Source organism: Vigna unguiculata, chromosome 9 (genome assembly GCF_037176805.1).
Source record: "Vigna unguiculata cultivar grain cowpea cultivar isolate G323 ecotype 2 chromosome 9, ASM3717680v1, whole genome shotgun sequence".
NCBI classification, from domain to species: Eukaryota; Viridiplantae; Streptophyta; class Magnoliopsida; order Fabales; family Fabaceae; genus Vigna; species Vigna unguiculata.
The window spans coordinates 44,004,362-44,027,190 of NC_140800.1; the positions used below are offsets into that span (position 1 = coordinate 44,004,362).

The 22,829-nt window shown below is 29.4% G+C and overlaps 5 protein-coding genes across 5 annotated transcripts; 4 read left to right on the forward strand and 1 right to left on the reverse strand.

The window, feature by feature from the left end:
• Positions 1-1,250: 1,250 nt before the first annotated feature.
• On the forward strand, positions 1,251-2,284 carry LOC114164699 (uncharacterized). The gene is made up of 2 exons (XM_028049444.2): positions 1,251-1,562; positions 1,638-2,284. Exons 1-2 carry the CDS (start codon positions 1,395-1,397, stop codon positions 2,091-2,093), a joined length of 624 nt encoding a protein of 207 aa, XP_027905245.1. The 5' UTR covers positions 1,251-1,394; the 3' UTR covers positions 2,094-2,284.
• Positions 2,285-7,120: 4,836 nt separating this feature from the next.
• On the forward strand, positions 7,121-8,208 carry LOC114162170 (alpha/beta-Hydrolases superfamily protein). Its single transcript, XM_028045966.2, has one exon. It carries the CDS (start codon positions 7,193-7,195, stop codon positions 8,144-8,146), a length of 954 nt encoding a protein of 317 aa, XP_027901767.1. The 5' UTR covers positions 7,121-7,192; the 3' UTR covers positions 8,147-8,208.
• A 2,276-nt stretch (positions 8,209-10,484) lies between these two features.
• On the reverse strand, positions 10,485-12,731 carry LOC114162923 (patatin-like protein 2). The gene is made up of 6 exons (XM_028046933.2): positions 12,420-12,731; positions 12,128-12,312; positions 11,650-11,998; positions 11,264-11,566; positions 10,975-11,150; positions 10,485-10,789 (listed from the first exon to the last, which is right to left on the reverse strand). Exons 1-6 carry the CDS (start codon positions 12,558-12,560, stop codon positions 10,714-10,716), a joined length of 1,230 nt encoding a protein of 409 aa, XP_027902734.1. The 5' UTR covers positions 12,561-12,731; the 3' UTR covers positions 10,485-10,713.
• Positions 12,732-16,864: 4,133 nt separating this feature from the next.
• On the forward strand, positions 16,865-18,652 carry LOC114196102 (uncharacterized). The gene is made up of 6 exons (XM_028086628.2): positions 16,865-17,001; positions 17,114-17,355; positions 17,472-17,730; positions 17,815-17,994; positions 18,092-18,247; positions 18,375-18,652. Exons 1-6 carry the CDS (start codon positions 16,990-16,992, stop codon positions 18,549-18,551), a joined length of 1,026 nt encoding a protein of 341 aa, XP_027942429.1. The 5' UTR covers positions 16,865-16,989; the 3' UTR covers positions 18,552-18,652.
• A 2,087-nt stretch (positions 18,653-20,739) lies between these two features.
• On the forward strand, positions 20,740-21,435 carry LOC146883989 (uncharacterized). The gene has a single exon (XM_085666096.1). It carries the CDS (start codon positions 20,811-20,813, stop codon positions 21,081-21,083), a length of 273 nt encoding a protein of 90 aa, XP_085522222.1. The 5' UTR covers positions 20,740-20,810; the 3' UTR covers positions 21,084-21,435.
• Positions 21,436-22,829: the final 1,394 nt, after the last annotated feature.

Here is a 22,829-nt window from a genome sequence, read left to right on the forward strand (position 1 = left end):
TTAGTTTATGATTGATGTTATTTTGATTATAGAATTTACTATTTTAGAAGGGGATTGCTTATCTATGTGTGTTCAAGAATAGTCATTATCTCTCACGATGAATAACAGACTTAAAATTAGTTATTATCTTACGTTTCTCAGAAACTTTTTACTTATCTAACTTTTTTAAGTTTCATGTTTGTCAAACGTAACACAATGAAAAAAAGTATTTTAATGGCGAGAAACTACCAATTACGCACTCTAAGCATAAAACTATCAGTAAGTGATTTATAAAAATAAGGTGGAACCAAGTGAAACTTATGGACGAAGTAAAGAATTAATCCTATAACTCTAGATAAAATGTTTTTCTGATTTTAAAAATCAAACTTTTCTTGTTATTTAGTCAATGTGAAACTTTATTCAAAACTTTTCGAATACTCACATAAATATCCAGGTTTTGATCGGTGCAAAGTTAACTCCTTGCGGCTAAAACTCGTGGAAGAAAACCAGCAATCATAGGAGGGAATCTTCTTTGGCCCATAGGCCATCAACTGAGTTTAAAGTTCATGCTTTAAAGTTTATCAACTGAGTTTCAAATTGCCCCACAGGCCATAGCATATACTCAAAGATTAGGCTGAATCTGATCCATAATTAATTGTTTAAATGCCATGAACCAAGTTCTTGACTTGATTATTAAACCACATTTTTTACAGCAACCGATTCCTTGTGACTCTGATATAAAAACATCACATAATTTTGCTTTATTTTCCTTGAAGTATTTCCATAAAGATCATCATACCATGTGAGCAAATTTCAAGGCATATCATAAGGGTCATTTAGTCTAACAAGTCCCAGAGTTCTTGTCCCTTTCTGGTTTTTTCCTGATATATAACTTCAATTGGAGGGTAACCAATCCAATCGGATTTATCTAATACCAGTATTTATTCGGTAGCACGTCCCATTAACGATGACTTTAACTTAAAGTGTAACACTCATTAAGCACTATCTCTAGGCTCAGAAATAAACAAATCGTTGAGAGTTACCTGGTGGAGACATTTCTTATGTGTAACACAGCCTTAATACGCCCAAAAAGATGTCATATGTCATATACTGGCTCCTTTATTTGATGCAAAATTCCTAGTGCAGACAAAAAAATCCCAACCAAATCACTTACCCATGTCAAATAAACATTTGAATCCTAAATTGAATACTATTGTCATTAGTTAAAATGTCTTTAGGCCATTTTATGTTTGTCTTTACCTTAAAGAACAGAGAACTTTTTAGGGCTTCTAGTACGCTGCTGGGCCACTGTCAATGAAGCAGGTCAATTCCAACATCAAATTTAGAGAATTGATAGTGTCTTATATATGTCTTTGCCGTGTTCCTATCTGACACAATGATGCACAAATTTTCACATGGGTGTGTTCTACCATGAAGAGCCACCAAACCAACCCAAGATATGCAAATACATTGTTGCAACTCTTAAGGAAGTATTTTCCAGTTGCCAAACTTTGGGTGCACGGCTTTCAACTTCAAGTTTTGAGGATGAGTACCCAGTTAACGATTTTGACGAAGAACAAGAAGTAAGTGTTTATTTGAGTGCAGAAGAACATTGATTTTACAGGGTTATTCTCCTGCAACCTTTGTTATGTCTGCAGGTGTTTATCTCAGCAGTGATAAGCCGCACAATGGAGAAACAGAAGCACAAGACAAGCGTGTTGAGACACAGTTTTTCCTGGGTATACTCTCCTGCAACGAAAGAACTTTTGGTGACTGAGGCAGTGGCACCGCAGAAGAAGGTGGAGGGTGGTGGAGAAGAAAACGACGAAAGAGAAGAGTTTTTGTCTGTGAAAAGTTGTTTCTCACGCTGTTCGAGTTCTCCCTGTGGGTCAGCATTCTATTCTGTGAAGACAAGCCTTTCACGATGTTCAAGCTTCAACGATCTTCACCAGAAGTCCAAGCATTGGAGACGTTCAGTGATTGAGGAGTTTTGTCACTGCGAGGGATGGCCCTTTGGTCTTTGCCGCAGAGCCGTGTTGCTTCCACCATTGCCCAAGTCACCTTCTGAGTCATGGTTATCGCGTAAAATGAAACCAAGTACTAAGAAACCATGAATTTCTTCACCTGTATCTTACGTTACTTTATGTTTTCCCTTTTTTCAGTTGCAAAGAGTAAACAATGTCGGAATACCGAAGCATAAGCTTCTTCTATGGTTTTTATTGTGTTTGCCCACTTTCAAAATTAATATATATTTTTGTTAGTAGTCAACAAAAATACAAGGAACATTTATATATTTTAATATTAATTGCTTCTAAAATTTATCCCTTTATAAATAGTCTCTCGTATTAAATTGCAATTAAACTATTAATAAAGAAAAAACCACGGCAGTTTCATTATTTTAAATGCTAATAATTTGTTTGTTTTATTTCTATTAATAACTTGTTCAAACATTGAAACGTAATAAAATTTATCTTGAAATTTCTTGAAAAAAAATATTAAATCAAGATTGATTTATTTGTTTATTTTTCTAAATTCATATTTTTATTATATTTCAAAACATGAAAAAATAAATTGTAACGAAAGACTACGAAAAAAAATAACGCGTGATTGACATTTAACACAAAATTGAGTTACAGCTGTCTATATAAGAACGTAAAGTTCAACATAAATTGAAAAGTTTATACTATACGAAAAAAAAAATATGTATTTAGTATAAACTAAAAACTTAAAGTATTACCTTCTAAAAAAGATTAAAAAAATATTTTTTATGTTTTTGTATTATACTTTGTTTACATTCAAAATTACCGAGGATGTTAATAATTATTTTCGTCCACGATCGTTAATTTATATCAACAACATGATCAACTCATAAAATATACACTATATTATTAATACGAATATTTTCTTAACAAGTAATTTCTATTGAAAGTTTTACTTAATTGCTTATAATAAATATTTTTCTCGCAATAATATTTTTAGCCATATTGCAATTTTTTCAGCTACTTTATCATTTTTAAGTGAACAAAGTAAACTTTAGCGTCAAATCGTGAATTAATTTGTTGATAGAAATGGAGGAGAAAGTGGTGGTACAATTATTGTGAGCTTTTTTTTATCTAACAAAGGAGTGGGGAAGTTGATCTCACAATTATGTCCACAAACTACCGTCTTATATACTTCACTTTTTATTTTGTTTATAGGATTATTTTATCACAAAAAGTTATACCTTTAACTATAACTTTCTGTCTAAATTGAAATTAATATTAATTAAAAAAAAATCCTATCAAACTTCAGTTAATTATTTTCTAAATTTTTCTTGCTATCCTTTCAATATTTTATAGAAAACTATATATTACTTATGTATATATGTAAAATAAATCAACATCCACTTAAATTAAAGGTTTAATCATATATCTATTTTTATAATAAAATATTATTTTGGTCCCTTTATTTATTTATTTTTTAATTTGGTCCCTTTCATTAGTAATGTTACTATACCGTTAGAAGGAATGTCAGTGTCAGTTCTTGAATTTTTTTAATATTTTTTTTTTAAAATTTAAAAGAAAAAAATTATCAAATTATTATCGTGACAATTGATAATGACATAGTGATATAATAAAACATGAAATAAGTAGCAAGAAAGGGCGTGATTCTCCACCCTAATTATTAATTATAATCAATTTAAAATGTTTGTATTCAAATAATCTAGAAGTTAATTAGAAAACAAAGAACAGAGTGTATTGAATGATTGATTACACATAGGCATTATTGATGGTATACAGGTTAGGACGTACATCTCGAATTTTAATAAACAAAATCATTTATATTTTTTTTTTCATTACTTTGACCTTCCTTTTTGCATATAACTTGGAATTGAAGTATGAACAGAATATAAATATTATATCATCATAGAAAATTGCACGTGATAAACAAATGAAAATAATTTTTAAATTTTTGAAGGATTGGAATGATAGCAATCTCTTCTGTACTTTTCCTATTAGGTGGAAGGTGGGCCCATTGTTGACCCATGGGCCAATACAAAAATGTGAGCCTGAGACTGAAAAAAATAATACTTATTATTTGAATTAAGAAAGATGGAAAGGAAAAGGTTGAAGGACTCATTTTATTATTTGTCTTACTTTTTATTTGTTTGTATTTTTTGAATTAATATGATTAAATTACACCATCTTCCAAATGAAATTTTTTCTTTTATTTTTATTTATCAAATAATTATTGAATTTTGTTTCTTTTTTGTTTTCATAAATTATGAATTCTTAAAGGAAAATAGAAAACCGAAATCCTAAAGCGAGTATGTGCGATGAAAACATCACAACACTTCACATCACATTTGTCAAAGAAAATCAAAATCAAATCTAAAGCTGAAATCTAAATCATCTTTAATGGATTCCACTGAGCGGTGAGGAAACTAAAATATTTATATTTAATATTTTTTATTTGTAAGGAACGACGGATTTTTTTTTATATACATATATATTTTTATAATTTTAGATTTCAAAAGATATATTTAAATTTCTCCCGTTCAATTTTTTTTTCTGCATCAACTATGTAAAAAAAATCTTGCAATTGAGTAAAACAATATTTTAACATTTTCAAGTCATTCTATCTTTCTACCAAAATAACATATGAGAAAAATATTGTATATTACAAATTTTTCATTACAATTAAGGAATAAGTTATTTAATTTATTTTTATTACCAATATATTACAAATAAGTTTCTTTCTTATTCGTTTAATTATTTTTTTTTCTTATCACTTAAATTTGACATCAATTTTTGAGTGAGAAGACTAATTGTATTATTCAAGAATTTTATTAATTCTATTCATCACCTCTTCTTCAAAGTCTAAGCAGTCTTGTTATCACTTGAATAAAGATATTTTTTGCATGTTAAGTTTCATAAACATTTTGCATGTTGAGTATCTCATAGTAAAAAAAATTATTGTTTCAATATCTTTTTCCCTTAAGTAAAACTATTATCCCATACTTTTCTTTTCTTGTAAACTGAAATAAATATTAATATCTTATATACAGGTATAAATATCATTCATATGTCATCACGTGGCATCACATTTTTAAATATTTCATAAAGAAGGTGCACAATTATATAATTCTAATAATTAGAAAGATTTTGTTCCTCCAATTGAAACTACAAAAGTAAAAATCACAAAACTACAGTATTTTAGAAAACAAAAATAAAAAATGTAATTAAGAAAAACTATATATTTTTTTTCAGAAGAACCTAAAATTTGAAGCAAACCCTTATGGACTGTGAGCGGCGCAAATACTGACTTGCACAAACAACTCATCCGTCACCAACAACCAAATATATTAAAGACTCGAGTAGAGCTGGTCAATAAACTATTGTAATTTTCAAAGACATGTCTTATTCTTACAAATAAAATAAAATAAGAGAGAGTGCGCCATAAAGTCACCGATTAAAGATAAGTAGTACATATTATTCTATCATTTTCTATATGAAAAAGTTCAAATAATTAAATTTATTAATTACAAAATTATAAACGTATATAACAAATTTTGTAAAAATAAAAATATTTTTTGAAACTTTTAAATAATAATTTTCTGATAAAAATAAGCATTTTAATTATTATTTTACTTTTTAAATATTTTAACACTATTTTTATTGGCTTTTTTGTTAATTTAAATTATTTATGTTTAGTTATATTTTAAATTTTAGTAATATTAAAATACAATTATTTTTTTATTTAATTTTTAATGATGAGTATTAAATAAAGTATTAAACACAATTGTAACATTCATTAATGTTTGTATACTTTAAATAAGATAAGAATTTTGCTAACGAACACCGGTTAAAAGATAATAAATATGCATTAAATCCTACAAAATACATAATTATTATTAAGTGATATAAATAAACACTTTAATTATTATTTTTTTTTACTTTTTAAATATTTTAACACTATTTTTATTGACTTCTTTGTTAATTTAAAATGTTTATGTTTAGTTATATTTTAACTTTTAGTAATATTAAAATATAATTATTTTATTTTTGTTGATGAGCATTAAATAAATATTAAACACAATTGTAACACTCGTTAACATTGTTATACTTTAAATAAAATAAGAGTCTTGCATTGAATCTTACAAAAGTGCATAGTTAAGTGTGATATTAAATCAAATCTAATATACTAACTATTAATATAATTTTATTTCATTTAAAAGATAAAAATGTCCATAAATATTATTCAGTGTGTTTAATATTTTATTTAATGTTCATTAATAAAAATAAAAAATAATTAAATAATTAAATAATTATATTTTAATATTGTTAAAAATTAAATATAATTAAACATAAAAAGTTTAAATTGATAGAGAAGACAGAAAAAAAAAATAGTGTTAGATGTCTAAAAATTAAAAAAAGATAAAGTAGAGATATATTTTTTGCTTTTTAGTAAAAGTTTTAAAAATTCAAATTATTCTTTTATATCATGAAGTTATTGTCTAAAGAGTTAAAAGAATATTTTGATTTTTATAAAATGTGTTATATGTATTTATATTATTTTAACTAACATATTTAATTATTTTTATTTTTAATATAAAAAATAATAAAATAAATATATATTAATTATTTTTTAATGAGTATCTCATTTATAACAATATATAAAAGAGATTCATTTCTTTGCGTCCACTTTTAATTTTTCAATTTTATTTTTAATTACTATTTTAAAAATTAATTATTTTATAATTATTTTTTCTTTAATTGTTTTTTTTAAATCTTTTTTATTTTGATCGTTATTCTAAAATTTTTTTTTAAATAATTATTTTATTTAACAATTATTTTAAAATTTATTATATATTTTAAAAATAAATATTATTAATTTTATAAAAATTAAAAAGTACGAATACATTGACGTGATAGCGTTTATGTATTTACTAGTAGTAATAATTAGCATTCTCCGCTTATATTAATATTATTATGTTAAATTTTGTTTAATATCACATTTAATTGTAAATATTTATCTAATTCTATTCCATATTAATTGTTTATGTACATTAGTTAATAATACCCATAAAATAATAAAAAAATAACTGAATTATGTTTTATCATAAAAAGCAATGTTTGTCCTGTGCCATTCAACACTACAATACTTACCAAAACAGAGCAGAGAGAGAGAGACGGGACCTTAATTTCGTCATACTCTGTTTTGCAAGTCCCGCATGGAAATCTCGGTGGACGTTCCTCCCTACCTTCGAGTACACAAAGACGGCACAGTTGAGCGAATGGCCGGTATCCAAGTTGTTCCCGCGGGTCTCGATCCCAACACCAACATTGTCTCCAAAGACATCCTCGTCATCCCCGAAGCCGCCGTCACAGCCAGGCTCTACCGTCCCAATTTCACCCCCCAAAACGCCAAGCTCCCGTTAGTTATCTACTTCCACGGCGGCGCCTTCTGCATCTCTTCCCCCTCCGACCCTCTCTACCACAACTCCCTCAACAAACTCGTTGCAGAGTCCAACGTTGTCGCTCTCTCCCTCAACTATCGCCTCGCACCAGAACACCCTCTTCCGACCGCGTATCAAGATTCTTGGGCCGCGATCCAATGGGTCGCTTCTCAGGCTAAAGCCCAAGAAGATTGGTTCGGCGATTACGTTGACTTTGAGAGAGTGTTCTTGGCAGGGGACAGCGCAGGTGCCAACATAGGACACTACATGGCCCTGAAGTTGAACGGTGTTTCAAAAAATGATTTTGATTTGAAGGTCAAGGGTCTTGTCATGGTGAACCCTTACTTCTGGGGAAAAGAAGCAATTGGGGCTGAGATTACTGATCCGGAGAGGAAGAAGATGGTGGATGTATGGTGGGGTTTTGTCTGTCCTTCGGAAAAAGGGAACGATGACCCTCTGATTAACCCCTTTGTGGAGGAGGCTCCGAGTGTTGAAGGGGTGGCTTGCGAGAAGGTGCTTGTGATTGTTGCGGAGAAAGACATTCTGAGGGAAAGGGGAAAACTGTATCACAAAATGTTGAGCAACAGTGGCTGGAAAGGAAAAGCTGAGTTCTACGAGACTCTTGGGGAGGATCATGTGTTTCACATCTTCAACCCCGATTGTGACAAAGCCAAGAGTTTGATTAAACGCATCGCTGATTTCATCAATGAACAAACAGTGAATGTTTAGTATCATATGTTGTGTTTGTTGTGTGGAGGCATAATAATAATAAAGTTGAACCAAGTTAGGAAGTGCTTGTTTTCTTGTCTCTGAATCTGAGTTTCTCATACTTCACTGGTGGAGATCCGTAAAAATTTGTTCTGCTTCACTGTTTATAATTAACTGTTATATACTTTTTAATTACCGAACTGTGTTGTACGCTATATGAAGCAAATGTCGTGGTACGCAGATTCAACTTTTGGTAACATGTGAAAAGTGCGAGGGGAATTATGAAACATAGTTTGAAACAGAGACCAAAAAGCAGAAAGTAACAAGAACAGAGAGTCAATACACACGATGAGAATGTTATGCACATGTGAAACGGTAGCAGTTTCAAATGTGAAGCTGTATTCCGAAAGAAAAAGTAAAATGTGTGGGTCGGGTTGACGTGTAATGTTTTAAACATTTTTACTATGTTCTTTAAGTAAATTAATGTTTTATAAATTTTCTAATTAAGGCCGATTTCCGCAATAGTATTTTACTGTAGATCATTTTATGTACTTATTATAGTTTGTAAAAATTTAAGGAAAAAAGAGAGAGTAATAAGACAATAATAGTGAAAGAAGAGGGTTATTGGACGAGTCTAAATAATTTACTTGAGTTTATTTAGTGTTGTGTTCTGTTGAGCACTAGAAATACATTATGTTACTACTTTAAATATCTTTTTAATATATTCTAAAATTTTAAAATCAATAGTCATAAAAGTGATTTGAAGATATAATAAAGGAACAATACAACAAAACTCAACAAAAAATCTAAATTCGTTATTGAACACTCTCTTAATAGAAATACAAGTAAAGATATTTAGATAAGTCACTATGCCAAAATTATTAATAGACAATATTTGTTTTTTCCTAATAAATAACACTTCTTAGACCGTCTTTATTGGCACAATGTCTATTGCTAAAGGATGTTTATAAAAAAAATGCTATCTAACGACACTTTATAGATGATGTTTGACAAAACTAGTGTTATCTATGTATAAAATTATATTTTGACAAAATTTTATTAATAAACTTTTAACAAAGTATACATGATAATATTTTAATGGATGAAATAAAGGTTTGATATAATTTAAAAAAAAATGTTTGGTATGTGTTAAAAAACAAGTTTTGTCAAACTTTGTTAAAAAATAATTTGCCAAAGGATCATAATCTCGTTTTCAAAAAAACAACACTTTCTGTAACACATCTAAAGTGGTGGTAGCAATACCTTGAAAGTTAGCGTTGCCCATCAATGATTTAACATTTAACATTTTCATTTTTTGTTTTTATGTATGTATTAAGAATAAATTAGATGAATATAAGATAGAGATATTTTGATGTCAAACATAGAGGTTCTGATCATGTTTATGAAAACTTAAAGCAAACTTATGAAAACTTAAAATAGGAAACACCATAAATATCTTTTATATAAGAGTCGAAACCGCAAGTGCTTCGTTATATATAAATATATATATATATATATATATATATGCATACGACTAATAAAAAACAATATAATCATGTTACTCACGATTATGTTCGAAGAAGTCAATGCTGATGATGGAAAGAAACCCCTCACAGTAGGCAATAGTCAAGCCTTCCAATTCTTGCCTCTGCTTTGTCAAATCTCATCATATATAGGCCACTGAATAGGACTGTTATTCGTACCCCAAATGGCTAAAGCCTATTAAGTATCTCTTGGCTCGCTAAAGATCATTTTATGTGAATGCTACAATAAAATTTAGGACTTAATGTTGTCGTTTTTGTCAAAGAAAATTGCAACATCAAGGTTTTTGATCAAGTGCTAAACATTTGCGACATCAAGGTTGTGCAGTAAAGTGACTTTGGGAAATCTCAAAAATTACCTTCCAAAAACACTTTCACGTGTCAAAGAGCCTTTAAACATTGTTGGCTTAAGCTAAAATGCGCCAACATTTTACAGTATTCATTTCTACGCTGGTCCTTGAAAATAGAGTACCTTATCATCTTTTATTTCTTGAAGAGCCACACTATCCAGATGCATTTTGTTGGATTTTTCAGTTTTTGATCTTTTAGGATCTTTTAAACTGTGATCAACAAATTCAACTTCATGGAAATTTGCGATAAGAGACAGTGAACTAATTGATTCAATTTATTTTGTAATATAATATGGTATTAATTCTTTTTACGTCAAAGAAAGGAAATGGTTTGTATTATGTAAGTTTAGCTCATAACATACTGCAAAATCCAATACTAGATGATGAGAAAGAAAATTTTCGCATTCCGTGGGGTATTCCAATTCCTCTCCATTTTGCATGGAGTGTGTTATTGGATAAAGTACCAACTTTATTCTTTTATACCTTATTATCTGGTATACCTATATATCTTTATACGTAACTGTAGCTTTATACAAATAGAATCCAACACAAACAAGAATACAAAGAAGAAAAAGAACTATTAAGTGGTCAAATTAACATTCAAGTTGCATCGATGAACAACACTAAATTATATTAGAAGAATATCGAACAAAAGTTAGGAAGAAAACTCAAGTCCATGTGAACAACTAATGCCTAACTATTTTAGGGACTTGTTAGTGTGAGGGGATTTCAATTCTCGGAAACTCCTCTCTTCTGAAAGCATTTTCGCAAACCTGCAAAAATTAGCTCCAATGTTAATTTTACTCACTAAAAATTATGTATAATAAGTCTGCCAAAGAAAATGTGACAGCATTTTAGGAATATTGGAGAGATATATTTTGAGAATTTTCCTGTGAACTGAATGGCACATTAATTAATTATAATAAAATATGTAGTTTTTTTTCATTTGATGTTATACCTTCTGAGAGCATCTTCATTGGTCTCCCCATCTCCCAACGGTTCAAACAGACCAGTCTCCAAATTGATCTGAGATACTGGTTTCTTCAACAACCTCTCACCAATTTGGCTAAGTTTTTTCATATTTTCTTTCGTGGCAATATCAGTTGAAGCATCTGTAACGGTCAATGTATCATCCTGCAGGTTGACGAATTTGCATGTATATTATATATGAAAATTAATCTCTTGTAAGAAAGCATACACACACATGTGTGTGTGTATATATATATATATATATAACTTTATGTTACCTGAATACGAAGGTAATTATTTTCTGAATTAAGAGCTTGGGTGGCAGTTGCAAGATGGAAATCAACCATGTCTCCACTGGAGTGAGTTAAAACATCGATCAAGGGAGAAGAACCACTGTTAGTTAACCAATCGAGCAGACCCCATTTTGCTGCCATTTTAGCATTGAATTTGTGTTCATTCTTGGGAGTCCCAGTGCCCAGAGAGATTATCAGGAAACGACCAAATTCCATTGGCTTGATGGAGAAGAAGTCAGGATTGTCATTAATGATCTGCTTCGTTACCTGGTTCATGGCGACTAAACTCTGGATCACCAAGTCCCAATCATTAGTCATGTTAAATTTGGGAAGAATCTTTTTAAACGTAAAGTTAAGTTATTTGTAAGTACCGGATTATTAGCACAAACGCCACCATCAATAAGGTTGAATTCGTGCATGTTCCCGTCTGAACCTTTGTTCTTGAAGTTGTGGGCTGGAAGATAAGTTGGTGCGGCAGAAGTGCCGATGCATATGTCAGAGAGTGGAGCATCCAAATATGGAGACATCTTGATTTGGTACGAGGAGAAAATGGTTGGCTGCAGTGACTTGATGTCAAAGGTGGGAATCACAATATTGGTCAGCGTTTCATGCAAACGTGTCTCCCCTAGCTTCTCTCTCACCACTTCTCGAAGGTATTTTCCGTCGTATTTTGGTCCTCCTAATGATCTCACCACCTTTTCTATCCATCCCCATATGCCACTGTGCTCAATTCGTACAACTTAAGTTCGTAAATATAAACTTGATATATAAAAACAATGTCTTTTGGTAGCTAGCTATGTTTTGTCTGGTTTTTAGTTAACTTAGAAAAGAACATAGAAGTTAATATACCAGCTGCGTTGTGGGAAAATCTTTGGAAGGTGATCCAAGTAAAAGGGCTTGATATCCTTGGCAGCAAATAAAGGACGCCGACGATCGTTTGGAGCAGTTAACATGGCGGTTACAAGACCACCTGTGCTTGTTCCTGCAATCACATCAAAATAGTCTGCAAGCCTTGCATCCTCACCGTCCAATTCCTGCATATGTGTAAACAACCTTGTTAATTAACACACTACGTCAAGTTATAACTATTTTTGTTTTCACGAATATAGAAAGTTAAATGCTAATTAATTATAGTACTAACCTGAAGTTGTTCTTCAAGGAAAGCAAGAATAGTTGCGGGGATAATGCCCCTAATGCCACCTCCATCGATGCTGAGAATTGTGACTAAGTTTCCATAGGTTGGAGGCTGAATCTGTAGAAGGGATGACTTTGTTCTCTCCATGTATTTACTATACTCACTTGGGAAAGTTGAACTTTGTCTGTTTTTGTGTTCTTTTTTTGTGAAGGAAAGCTGAAAGCTTATGAATTGTTTGCACAATCGAAAACTAGCTATTATAAGAAATGGTGAAGAAGGTTATTAGATTAATCAAGTTTTTCGTAGGTTGTTTGATGGCTTTTCTTAAAGCTCTATTTATAGGGCAATGCGTGCAAAGGGTAAATTAAAGTTAAAATTGCACTACGACGATTAATGTTATGTGTTGAATGTCTCCAATACGCAAACCATTTAAGGCCCCGCGTTGAACAATCCAAGTCCAAACATTGTCTTAAATAATAAAATTAGACTTGTGGGACAAAACAAGAAGAAAAAAAATAGAGATGTGAGGAACAGCTTTTTAGACTTTTTCACGCATAAATTTTTCAGCATGCACTACCATTATCCTACCAGTATAATTTCTACGAATGTGGTTTGCAAAAATGAGTGGATAGTAGCATTTGGCTTTTCCTCACGAAAAGATTAACAATTAATGATCGTTTGCACAAGTTTAATTTCTAAGACAAAAGAAAGACTATAACTAAACCACGTTTAGAAAAGTCTCGCTAAGTAGTGTTTTGAACAGCTCTACTTTTTTTTTCACCTTTGTGGTTTTTGTTGCTGATTACTGGTATTAAAGTTTTACAATTAATTCTAAATCATTAAAGATAACTAAAGAATGTGTTTAAACTTTGCATTAAAACATGCATCATAATGGATGTGTAAAATCCGAGTTAGATAACAATAAACAAGCACCATATCGGTGGGTCTTTTAGACTTATAGAAGTAGAAACTGATGTGCAATGCTTTATGTGCATGCTATGTATTAATGTTATCACACGTATGTTAGGTTGCCATATGTCAGATTTAATTAAAACTTCAAAGCCATACATCCATATATATATATATATATATATATATATATATATATATATATATATATATATATTAGGCTGAAGGAGTTCACGTATTTTTTTTTTCTGCAACATCACGTACGTAAATACGATATATATAATATGTGTGAGTTTTACTTTTCTGACGATAAAAACTAAGTTCGTTTCTAGTGAAAATAATGTATTTTTGGAAAGAAAAACAAAACTTGCACTGTTTTAATGTTTCCGCTCTGCAATACATAATTAAGTTAATTAAAAATTAGATAAGGATAAATGTGAAGAATTTTGGAAAGAGTAAATACCTAATAACTTGTCCAGATTGATGCCCATTAGAAATGGTCTAACTTACACACACGTAATTAATAATTTAGTAAACATGCAAATTAGGTTTGTGAGTGTTATGACTTATCTTGGAGATTTGTGTTGCCAATAGCAACATGTTGTAGCTGATGACAGAGTCTTGTCTTCTCACTCAAGTAATTCGTCAACTTAATTCACGTTTACCTAAATTAATTTATAGAGGTTTCTTGAGGAGAAACTGATATTAGTATTATATATATAATGCAAATGAGTGGTTGAGTCAATCAATTTGAAGCTTTCGTGAATGGCTGTGTTCATAGAAGAAGAAGCATGACTTCTTATTACTTTCACACGGTGATAGCCTTCAACGAAGACTCTCACGTACAACACTAATATTTGAGGACAAATATTATGACATGTTGGTGCAAAATTAAACTTGAGTCTAAATCTTATATGGACTAAAAATTAAAAAGTTTTATAAATATCCGTAAATTTATTGTTTTTTTTGTTGAATTAAAAGTTATATCAATTTTATATATAGGTTAGACTCATATTTTATTGATGTTGTCTATTTTTAAAAATCTTTCTTCAAAAAACTCATGTTTTCCTTTCATGTAATATATTCATATCTCGAGAAAATAAAAATGGAGATAAATTCAAATTAATTAAAATTAGAGATACATATATATTTGTACTCAACTTGGTTGAGTTGCTCAAAGTAATATGAAAAATATTCTCTTTATTCTCTTATATTATGTTCTTTTGGGAGGATTTACTATTCCTGTAAAATGTGAAGAGAGGATTAACAGGTGATTATTTTGTTCCTTTAAGGGTGATAGAAGGTGGTGTCAAGCGATGATTAGGAAGATTCATTCTAAATACAATTTTTCTGTGCATGGTGAGATTAGGAGGTGTTGCATTCCAATTTACGAAATTATTACCTCATATCTCAGTTTCCTTACATGTGAATTGTTCATTTCTCTTTATTATGAAAACAATATAATAAAAATTTATTATGGTTATAACAAAAAATTATTACTTCTAAAATTACTATTAAAAATAAAATAATTTCTTCATGTAAATAAATTATTTTTCACCTTACTTATTAAATTTATTTTCATACCAAATATATTGTATTATTTATTTTTTTATAAATATATTTTTATAATTTTAATCATTCAATAAGATTTATAAAAATAGTTCTAAATCATTTATATATCATTTTATATTACTTTTAACAATAGAAATATTTTGATAATCTAATTTTTTTATTTATTAATTATTTTTAATATGTCACATTAATCATTTCAATCACAAATTTTATCATCTAATCCACACCAAATTCATTTCCAAATTCCTTTACTCTCTAATTTTTTAATTTTTTCCTCTCCCTTTTCCGTGTATCATTTCTAAAAAAAAAAACATAGTCTCACGCTTTTGAATCAAAAGTAGTATAATTAATATATATATATATATATATATATATATATATATATATATATATATTGATTTGACCCGTATCGTGTCGTAGTTGTCTACTCTCCATAATCCTTCTTCAAAAGTTCATGTTTTTCTTCGAAATGTCATATTCAATTGTGGATAAAAATAGTGATAAATTCAAAATAATTAAAACTAGGGGTAGAATAAGAGCGGTGATGATTGTGAATTATTGGTTATGGTGGGTTGACCTTTTGTTTGGCTAGAATGTGTTTCATGATTAATTTAGACATAGCTTTAAAATTTACATTATCATATATATATATATATATATATATATATATATATATATATATATATATATATATATATATATATATATATATATATATAATTATAGAAGGCAACAGATGTGTACATTGAAAAAAAAAATATTGTGATTCTTTTATGTTTTTTAAATATATTGATAATTTTGATATATTATTTTTTAAAATATATTTTAAAATATTAAAATTAGTTTATTTTAAAAACATAATAAATGAATAGCACTTAAAAATTCAGTAAATAATGTAAATTTCATGATATCTAGTGTGGTGCTTATACTTTAATATTATATTAATGCAACATAAAATCATGTTTAAAAGGGTATAATAAAAAAAATATATTCATTCATCAAAGTGGTCGCAGTTTTCTTTTTTTTTCAGCTTAAGAAAATTCTAACGATTTGCATTTTATGGATTTATTTGTTTCTTTTGATATTTGCAAACCCTCTCCAATAATTTTTATGAGAATAAAAATATAAACTTTCTTATTCAACCTTTTTAAAAATTAAATCAATATTTTATACCTAAAAACCTTCAACTCGTGGGATTTTAGTGAATAACACTCGAGAAAAACAACTGTGTGATGCGGAGTTTTGACAGAGTATTTATTACAATTTTAGTAAATAATTATGTACGCTATTGCGGAATTGGTAGGCAAATTAAAACATTGTAACTCATAATATGGTATAGAAAATAGCAGTTAGATTGATAAAATATTATTTTGTTTCAATTAGTGGACAATATTCTGAGTTTTTTTTGTCTAAGGTCAACGTTTCTTATCAATAGCTAATTACTATTTATATCATGGAGTGTAAATAATATTGATTTCCAGGTTCCTTCTATTTAATTTCCAGGTTTCACTGTTTCATATTCGTTTTTAAAATAAAAAGTCATCTTTATTTTTATTCTTATATCTAAAATTTTTATTTTTTAATTTTATTGAAAAACAATTATATGCATATTTATTAATTATTATAAATATTAATTATATATTTATTATAAAATAAAAAAAATATCATATTATCAAATTTAATATCAAATATTAAAAAGAATTATAATATAAATATTATAAAAAGTTAAATATTTCTAAAAAAGAATAAAAAAAATAATGAAAAAATGTACTTTAACACTAAGATGAAATAAAAATTTATATAAATATTTAAATCACATATTAAATAAAATTACTAAGTAAAAATGTTTTTTTTTTTTTCATATAACACTTGATTGTTCAATTCAATAAAAAAATCAACATTACAAATACAATACTGTTTCAGTTTGCTTAGGAGATTAATCTGATTTTTTGAAGCACATTTTACCAGCTAAACCCTCTGACCTCTTCTCTCGCCATGTATCTCTCAAGCATTCCAACAAAAATTATGAAACCATGTCTTTCACTACTCTCTTCTTCTTTATGGATCTTTTCTATTTTGTTCACGAAGATCTTAAATGGAATCCAAAGTAAGTTCTGGATATCTCTTTCCATCATCGTTTTTGTCAAAGTTACCTTTTCATGCATGCCTTACATATCCTTGGAAAATGACAAGATCTGGTGCTAACTTTTGTTTAACAGGACCCTCCGGATATAAAATCTTTCAAGAAATTCCCATTAACATTGAGGTTTGTAGTTTTAGTTGTGGCCGTTCTTTGTGGAATTTACATTTTCACAATATCTGTAGACCAAAAAGTTTTACGCACAAGTAGTAACAAGTTGTTAGAAAACATTGTCTTCAAGCAGCCATGTCATCGTCCTCCTGGTGTGGAAGAATGGGAAGTGTCATACTTGCACTATCCACAACCCAAAACCTTTAGCAGGTAACAATATTTGTGTTCAACATTTTCATGAATACTAAAAAATAATGAATGGTAATTTAGTGAGGAATATTGTTTTTTCTTCTTTGAGGTTGTGTTGATGGTTGTGTATTGTGCAGAGAAGAGTGTGCCTGCAATCCTGTTCGGTTTTTCTGCATTGTCTCAATGCAAAGATCTGGGAGCGGTTGGTTTGAGACATTTTTGAACAGTCATATTAATGTAAGCTCTAATGGAGAAATATTTTCAGTAGGAAAAAGAAGGACTAACGTTTCTTCCATTTTGGAGACAATGGATCAAGTTTATAATCTCGACTGGTTTTCTAGTGCCTCCAAGAATGAGTGCTCTGCAGCTGTTGGCTTTAAGTGGATGCTTAATCAGGTACATAATTTCTTTAGAGCATCTTTGTTTTGAAAACATAATTTCTCAATTTCCTATAATATGGCACCACTTGTCTGAATACAGGGTTTGATGGAGCACCATGAGGAAATTGGAGAATACTTTGAACGAAGACGAGTTTCTATAATCTTCCTATTCAGAAGGAACTTGCTCCGTAGAATGATATCAGTGCTAGCGAATGCCTATGACAAAGGTGCCAAGGCACTGAATGGAACACATAAGTCTCACGTCCACTCTCCATTGGAGGTTTCTACTTTTCGATTTCCTTCTTCCTTCGTACAACAATTGTTGTGCTGTGTTGTGTTGACTTCAATTGAAAAGTGATTTAGTCGTTGTTGTGCAGGCTAAGATTCTTGCCAACTATAGACCACGGTTGAATATCACATTGCTGATACCAGAGCTAAAGATAACAAAGGAGACAGCAACAAAAGCCGTCACATACTTTAAGAACTCTCGCCACATTGTTCTCTATTATGATGATCTTGTCCACAACCGTACTGTAAGACTCGCTAGTTCAAGAAAAGAAATATTATGTTGTTTCTTTCAACCTTGGTTATTTTAAGATTGTTTGTGTATCCCTAGCTAGTGATTTCGTATGCGCATATACCGAATGTTTTATGTTGCAGAAACTGAAGGACGTTCAAGAATTTCTAAGGGTACCATACAGAGATCTGGAGAGTCGCCAGGTAAAGATACACACTGCCCCATTATCAGAACAGGTTGAAAACTGGGATGAGGTCCAGAAAGAGCTCATAGGGACGCCATTCCAATGGTTCCTCGGAAAAAATTATCAAATACAGTAGTAGATCTTGTCACATCATTTGTTTATTGGGTCTCTTTTTTATCAACAATCGGACATTATCGTGTCTGATTATCGGATGACTAGTTAATATCTAGTATCACGTACAAGATATATGTCTCGATCTAATGGAATGTATTAAAAATTTTACATTGACTAAAGATGAAATCAAAATTCATAATGTATAAATAAATAGAAACTTCATCTTATAAGTTAAATTGAGTAATAGTTAAATTGAGTAAGGTTTAAAATACTCTTTTAAGTACATTTAATGCTTCTACATAGCTTGTACATAGGATATGATATCAAAGATTTTATGACCAGGGAGTAGAGAAAAGATTATATAGCAAGCATTTGCAATGCCACTTTTTGGAAAGTAATGGAAGAAAAATCAAAAACATTATTTTTCAATCTAGTTATTACAAGAGAAATGGTTTGTTTCAATATGATCAAAACCGAAGATCTAGCACTCGCTTCTCGTATATGCACATGATAAATTGTTTTCGTGAGGACTAGAAATACTTTTTAGGAAATACCTAATTGAACCATATAAATCTATGTTAGATAGTGTTTAGTTAGTTTTTCTTTTAATTAAGATTTTATCGAGCTATTATACGCAATAGAGATAAATATGTGCATTTTACATTGCGTATACAACTATATATGTATATATTTCTTATAGAATATGATGATCCCCTAAACATAGAAGAGACAAACAAAAACATATCCTTTTACTGTTTAGTGGTCAGCGGTCACTGATCACGAACTTCCCCAGCTCTAGGAGCCAACCCAGATTTTCAAGAAGCACTCAAAATTTCCCCTGATGCGTATGCAAGTTGAGGACTAAAAATCATTACATTCATTTGACTAATAATTTTCGTTCTTGCAAAATTTGAAAAGAAGAGGGTGGATATGGATCTAAGTGGGGTTCAAAAGGTTATGGTGAAGATCTCCTACACTTTTTTAATAGCATATCAAAACATCATGTCTCTCTCCCATTGCAACATTTTAGTGCGCTTTTCTTTTATTTTTCTAAAATTGTCTCACTAATTAAGAGTCGTTTTTAACAAAACAACTGCATTTAATCTTGATTACTATTCACTTAATGCTTTCTTACTAATCTCATTTTAGAAAGTGAAGCAAAATAATCTTAAAATGTATTTTTTCTATTCAAAATAATCAACTCAATTGACAATGGAATTGTTTTTTGTGCGCAAATGAAGAGAGTATAGGTTGTTTCACGAAATAAACACGCATGAAAAATATATAGTATTGAAAGCATACTTAAGTTTAACTTTAATGACACGAAAAATATAGTTGATTCAAATTTTAATTACTCAAAAATGGATTATCCTTTTTCCCACTTTTTCACATAATATTTTGTGCTTATTTATTTCTTCATAAATATTTCACAAGAATATAGTGTTCTGCAGACTCTTTTAAATCATACATAAAGTCGTGTGAAACTCATTAAATATGGAATGGCCTTCCGCAATTTTAATAAGAATCGAGTAAATTTTAACTAATGGCACACAAAAAATACACTAAATGGTTATTTATTAATATACCTGAAAAAGGTGATATTAGACTCTCTTTTAATATATTTATACACCTTCTTGAAATTCTATAAATTTAAAAATTTAAAACACTTTTGTTTAAACAAAAATTTAAAAATAATTATTGAATAATTCTAAGTTATTTATATATTTGTAAATTTCGATCAAATTTCAGTACCTATTATTAAATATTTATGAAAATTGAAAAGTTAGCAAGACCTTCCAGGTCTACAATAGTGGCACAGTTACTACTTCCAATATCTTCAAAACACACTTGGGTTCAAGCCAGAAACGTCTAATCAGATACCCATCGTGGCTACACTATTTATTTTGATGGTCATAAATTTGCAGTGGAGTCTCCTTTGAGTGTGAATTAATAATAGCAATCTGCAAAAAGACATTGAAGTGCACACCCAAATAATAGTTGCATGCAACGTGCAAAACACATTATAGTAGGAAAATTCAAAGGGACACTAAATTAAAAGATACTCTCACATATTGGTTCCGAAAAGGGAATCTTGGAGGAGCATAATCATGAACAAGTTTACATTCACCATTAATACTTACCCACATTCGCACTAAAGTTATACTTTCATTTCCCCTTCTGGCCTATAAAAACTCACAAACACACACACACACAACTTCATATACATCTCAGTTTTCCCTAACCCACACACTAAAAAAATCTCAACACCAAGCTTTATATCATGAGCAATTCGAGGATTGAGTTGATGGTGAGTGCTATTTTTCTCTCCTTGATGATTTTTCATGGAACTTTTTTAGCTCAGGGAAGGCCACTGCAATTGCAGATGAAGGTTACAACAACCCATGAAAACACTGCAATCACAGCACTTAACACCAAGAATCCACAAAATGACAGTGTCAGAAACTGGACTGTGAACGATTTCCAACCCACAGATCCAGGGCACAGTCCTGGTGCTGGTCATTCCTCCCCACGCGCCAACAATCCAAAACCCTAGATACACACTTTGTTAATATCCCTGAAACATAGCATATTTGAAAAATGTTCATCACATTTGGAGAGAAGAAAAAGGATTGGGAAATGAAGCTGGTTTGAAAATCAAGTTCCAATATGCAGATTTAGGTGTACAAATAATAAAGGTAACTTATATTTATAGTTGGGGGATTAATTATGTGTATAGTTATGTATATACAGAAAACCTGCACATAGTTTATGGCACTTCATTGATTTGTGTGTACTTTTTAGACTGTAAGTAAGTATTCAATATGTGCATCTGTAATTTTAAAATTGTACTCAATTGCTTTGCTAGCTACATATCTCATAACTTCTTCCTTCTTTCATACTCCTTTCGGTCGTTTTTAAATATTATTTTTCTTTTAACCAAAAATTGATTTCTTTGATATTTTAACTTTCGAGGTTAATATCTCTTTCTTCTAATTATATTTTTAATTTAATTAATATAAAAAAAAGATATTATAACAAAAAATAATAATAACAGATAACTATGTATGTATTTAAATAAAAAATTGAAAAATAACAATAATTTACTCAATCAAAATTCTATTAAAATTAAAAAAAAATAAGTTTATTCATTTAGATTAAAAAATAACTTAAAATTTATTACAATAAAATAAAAATAGAAGAAGTGGTAGCTATTATGGTGTATCTATCAATCTATTATCTCTAAATCAGTAATATGTATATTCTACTTTTCTTTTTTTTAAGCCGTAATGCTAACTAATAAGGTTTGAGTCATAATTAATCTTATAATTATTTTTTCGTGCAATATTATATATTTAAATAAAAAATTGTGATGCAAATTATGGTAGCACTTTGTTTGATACTGTGAAAATATATAGGAAAAAAAAGTCATTGGGAAGAGAAATGAATAATCATAAAGGTGTTAAGGAAACCACAGGAGGAAAAAAAATAATATAGTAGTAAAATTGGAAAATAAAGAACTAATGAGTCAAAGTGACAAGCGGTAAAATTTTATGAGGGTGGTGTACTATTTGACAACATTATTTTGAAATACAACAGTGTACTTCATTGATTTGAGCTGTTCCAAAAAAAAAGTATTAAATTTATTACTTTTTGATGATGTCGAAATGTTGATGCAAGGAAAATTATTAGTTAGATACATCCATTAATCGTCAATTGAAACTAAAAGATGAGTATCGCTTCGTACATGTTTTCTTTTTTATATCAATCAAAAAAAGATTATATATTTATATGTACATTAGACATTAAGAGTATCCCAACCTTTATACAAAAATTGTTGTTGTAAACATAGATATATAACAATAAAGCCCAACACAGAACTCACTCCTCCTTTAACTTCCAATTTCAGAAGTACCCAACTATGCCAATTTTAGAAATGCCAACTTCATAAAATCCAACTATGAACATTTCAAACCGTCCCAGTTTTACATATTGTAAAAGGATTCTCACATCTCAAATATCACTATTTATACATATTATCTTTTATCGGATAAAAACTGATATATAGTTAGAGTGTGGAATTTTTTTATGAAATTAAAATCTCATTGATACTTAATCTAGATGATAAAAAAAATTAACATATTTTTTCATAAATAAATTAAGTTTAGACTTTCTAAATTTAATCAATTAGATTACTTTGTTGAATTAGTCAATGATGTTATCATGTAGTTGAATTAAGCAAGTGTAATTCCAATCACATAGTAATAGCCAACTTTCTATTACACCTGGGATTATGAAAAAA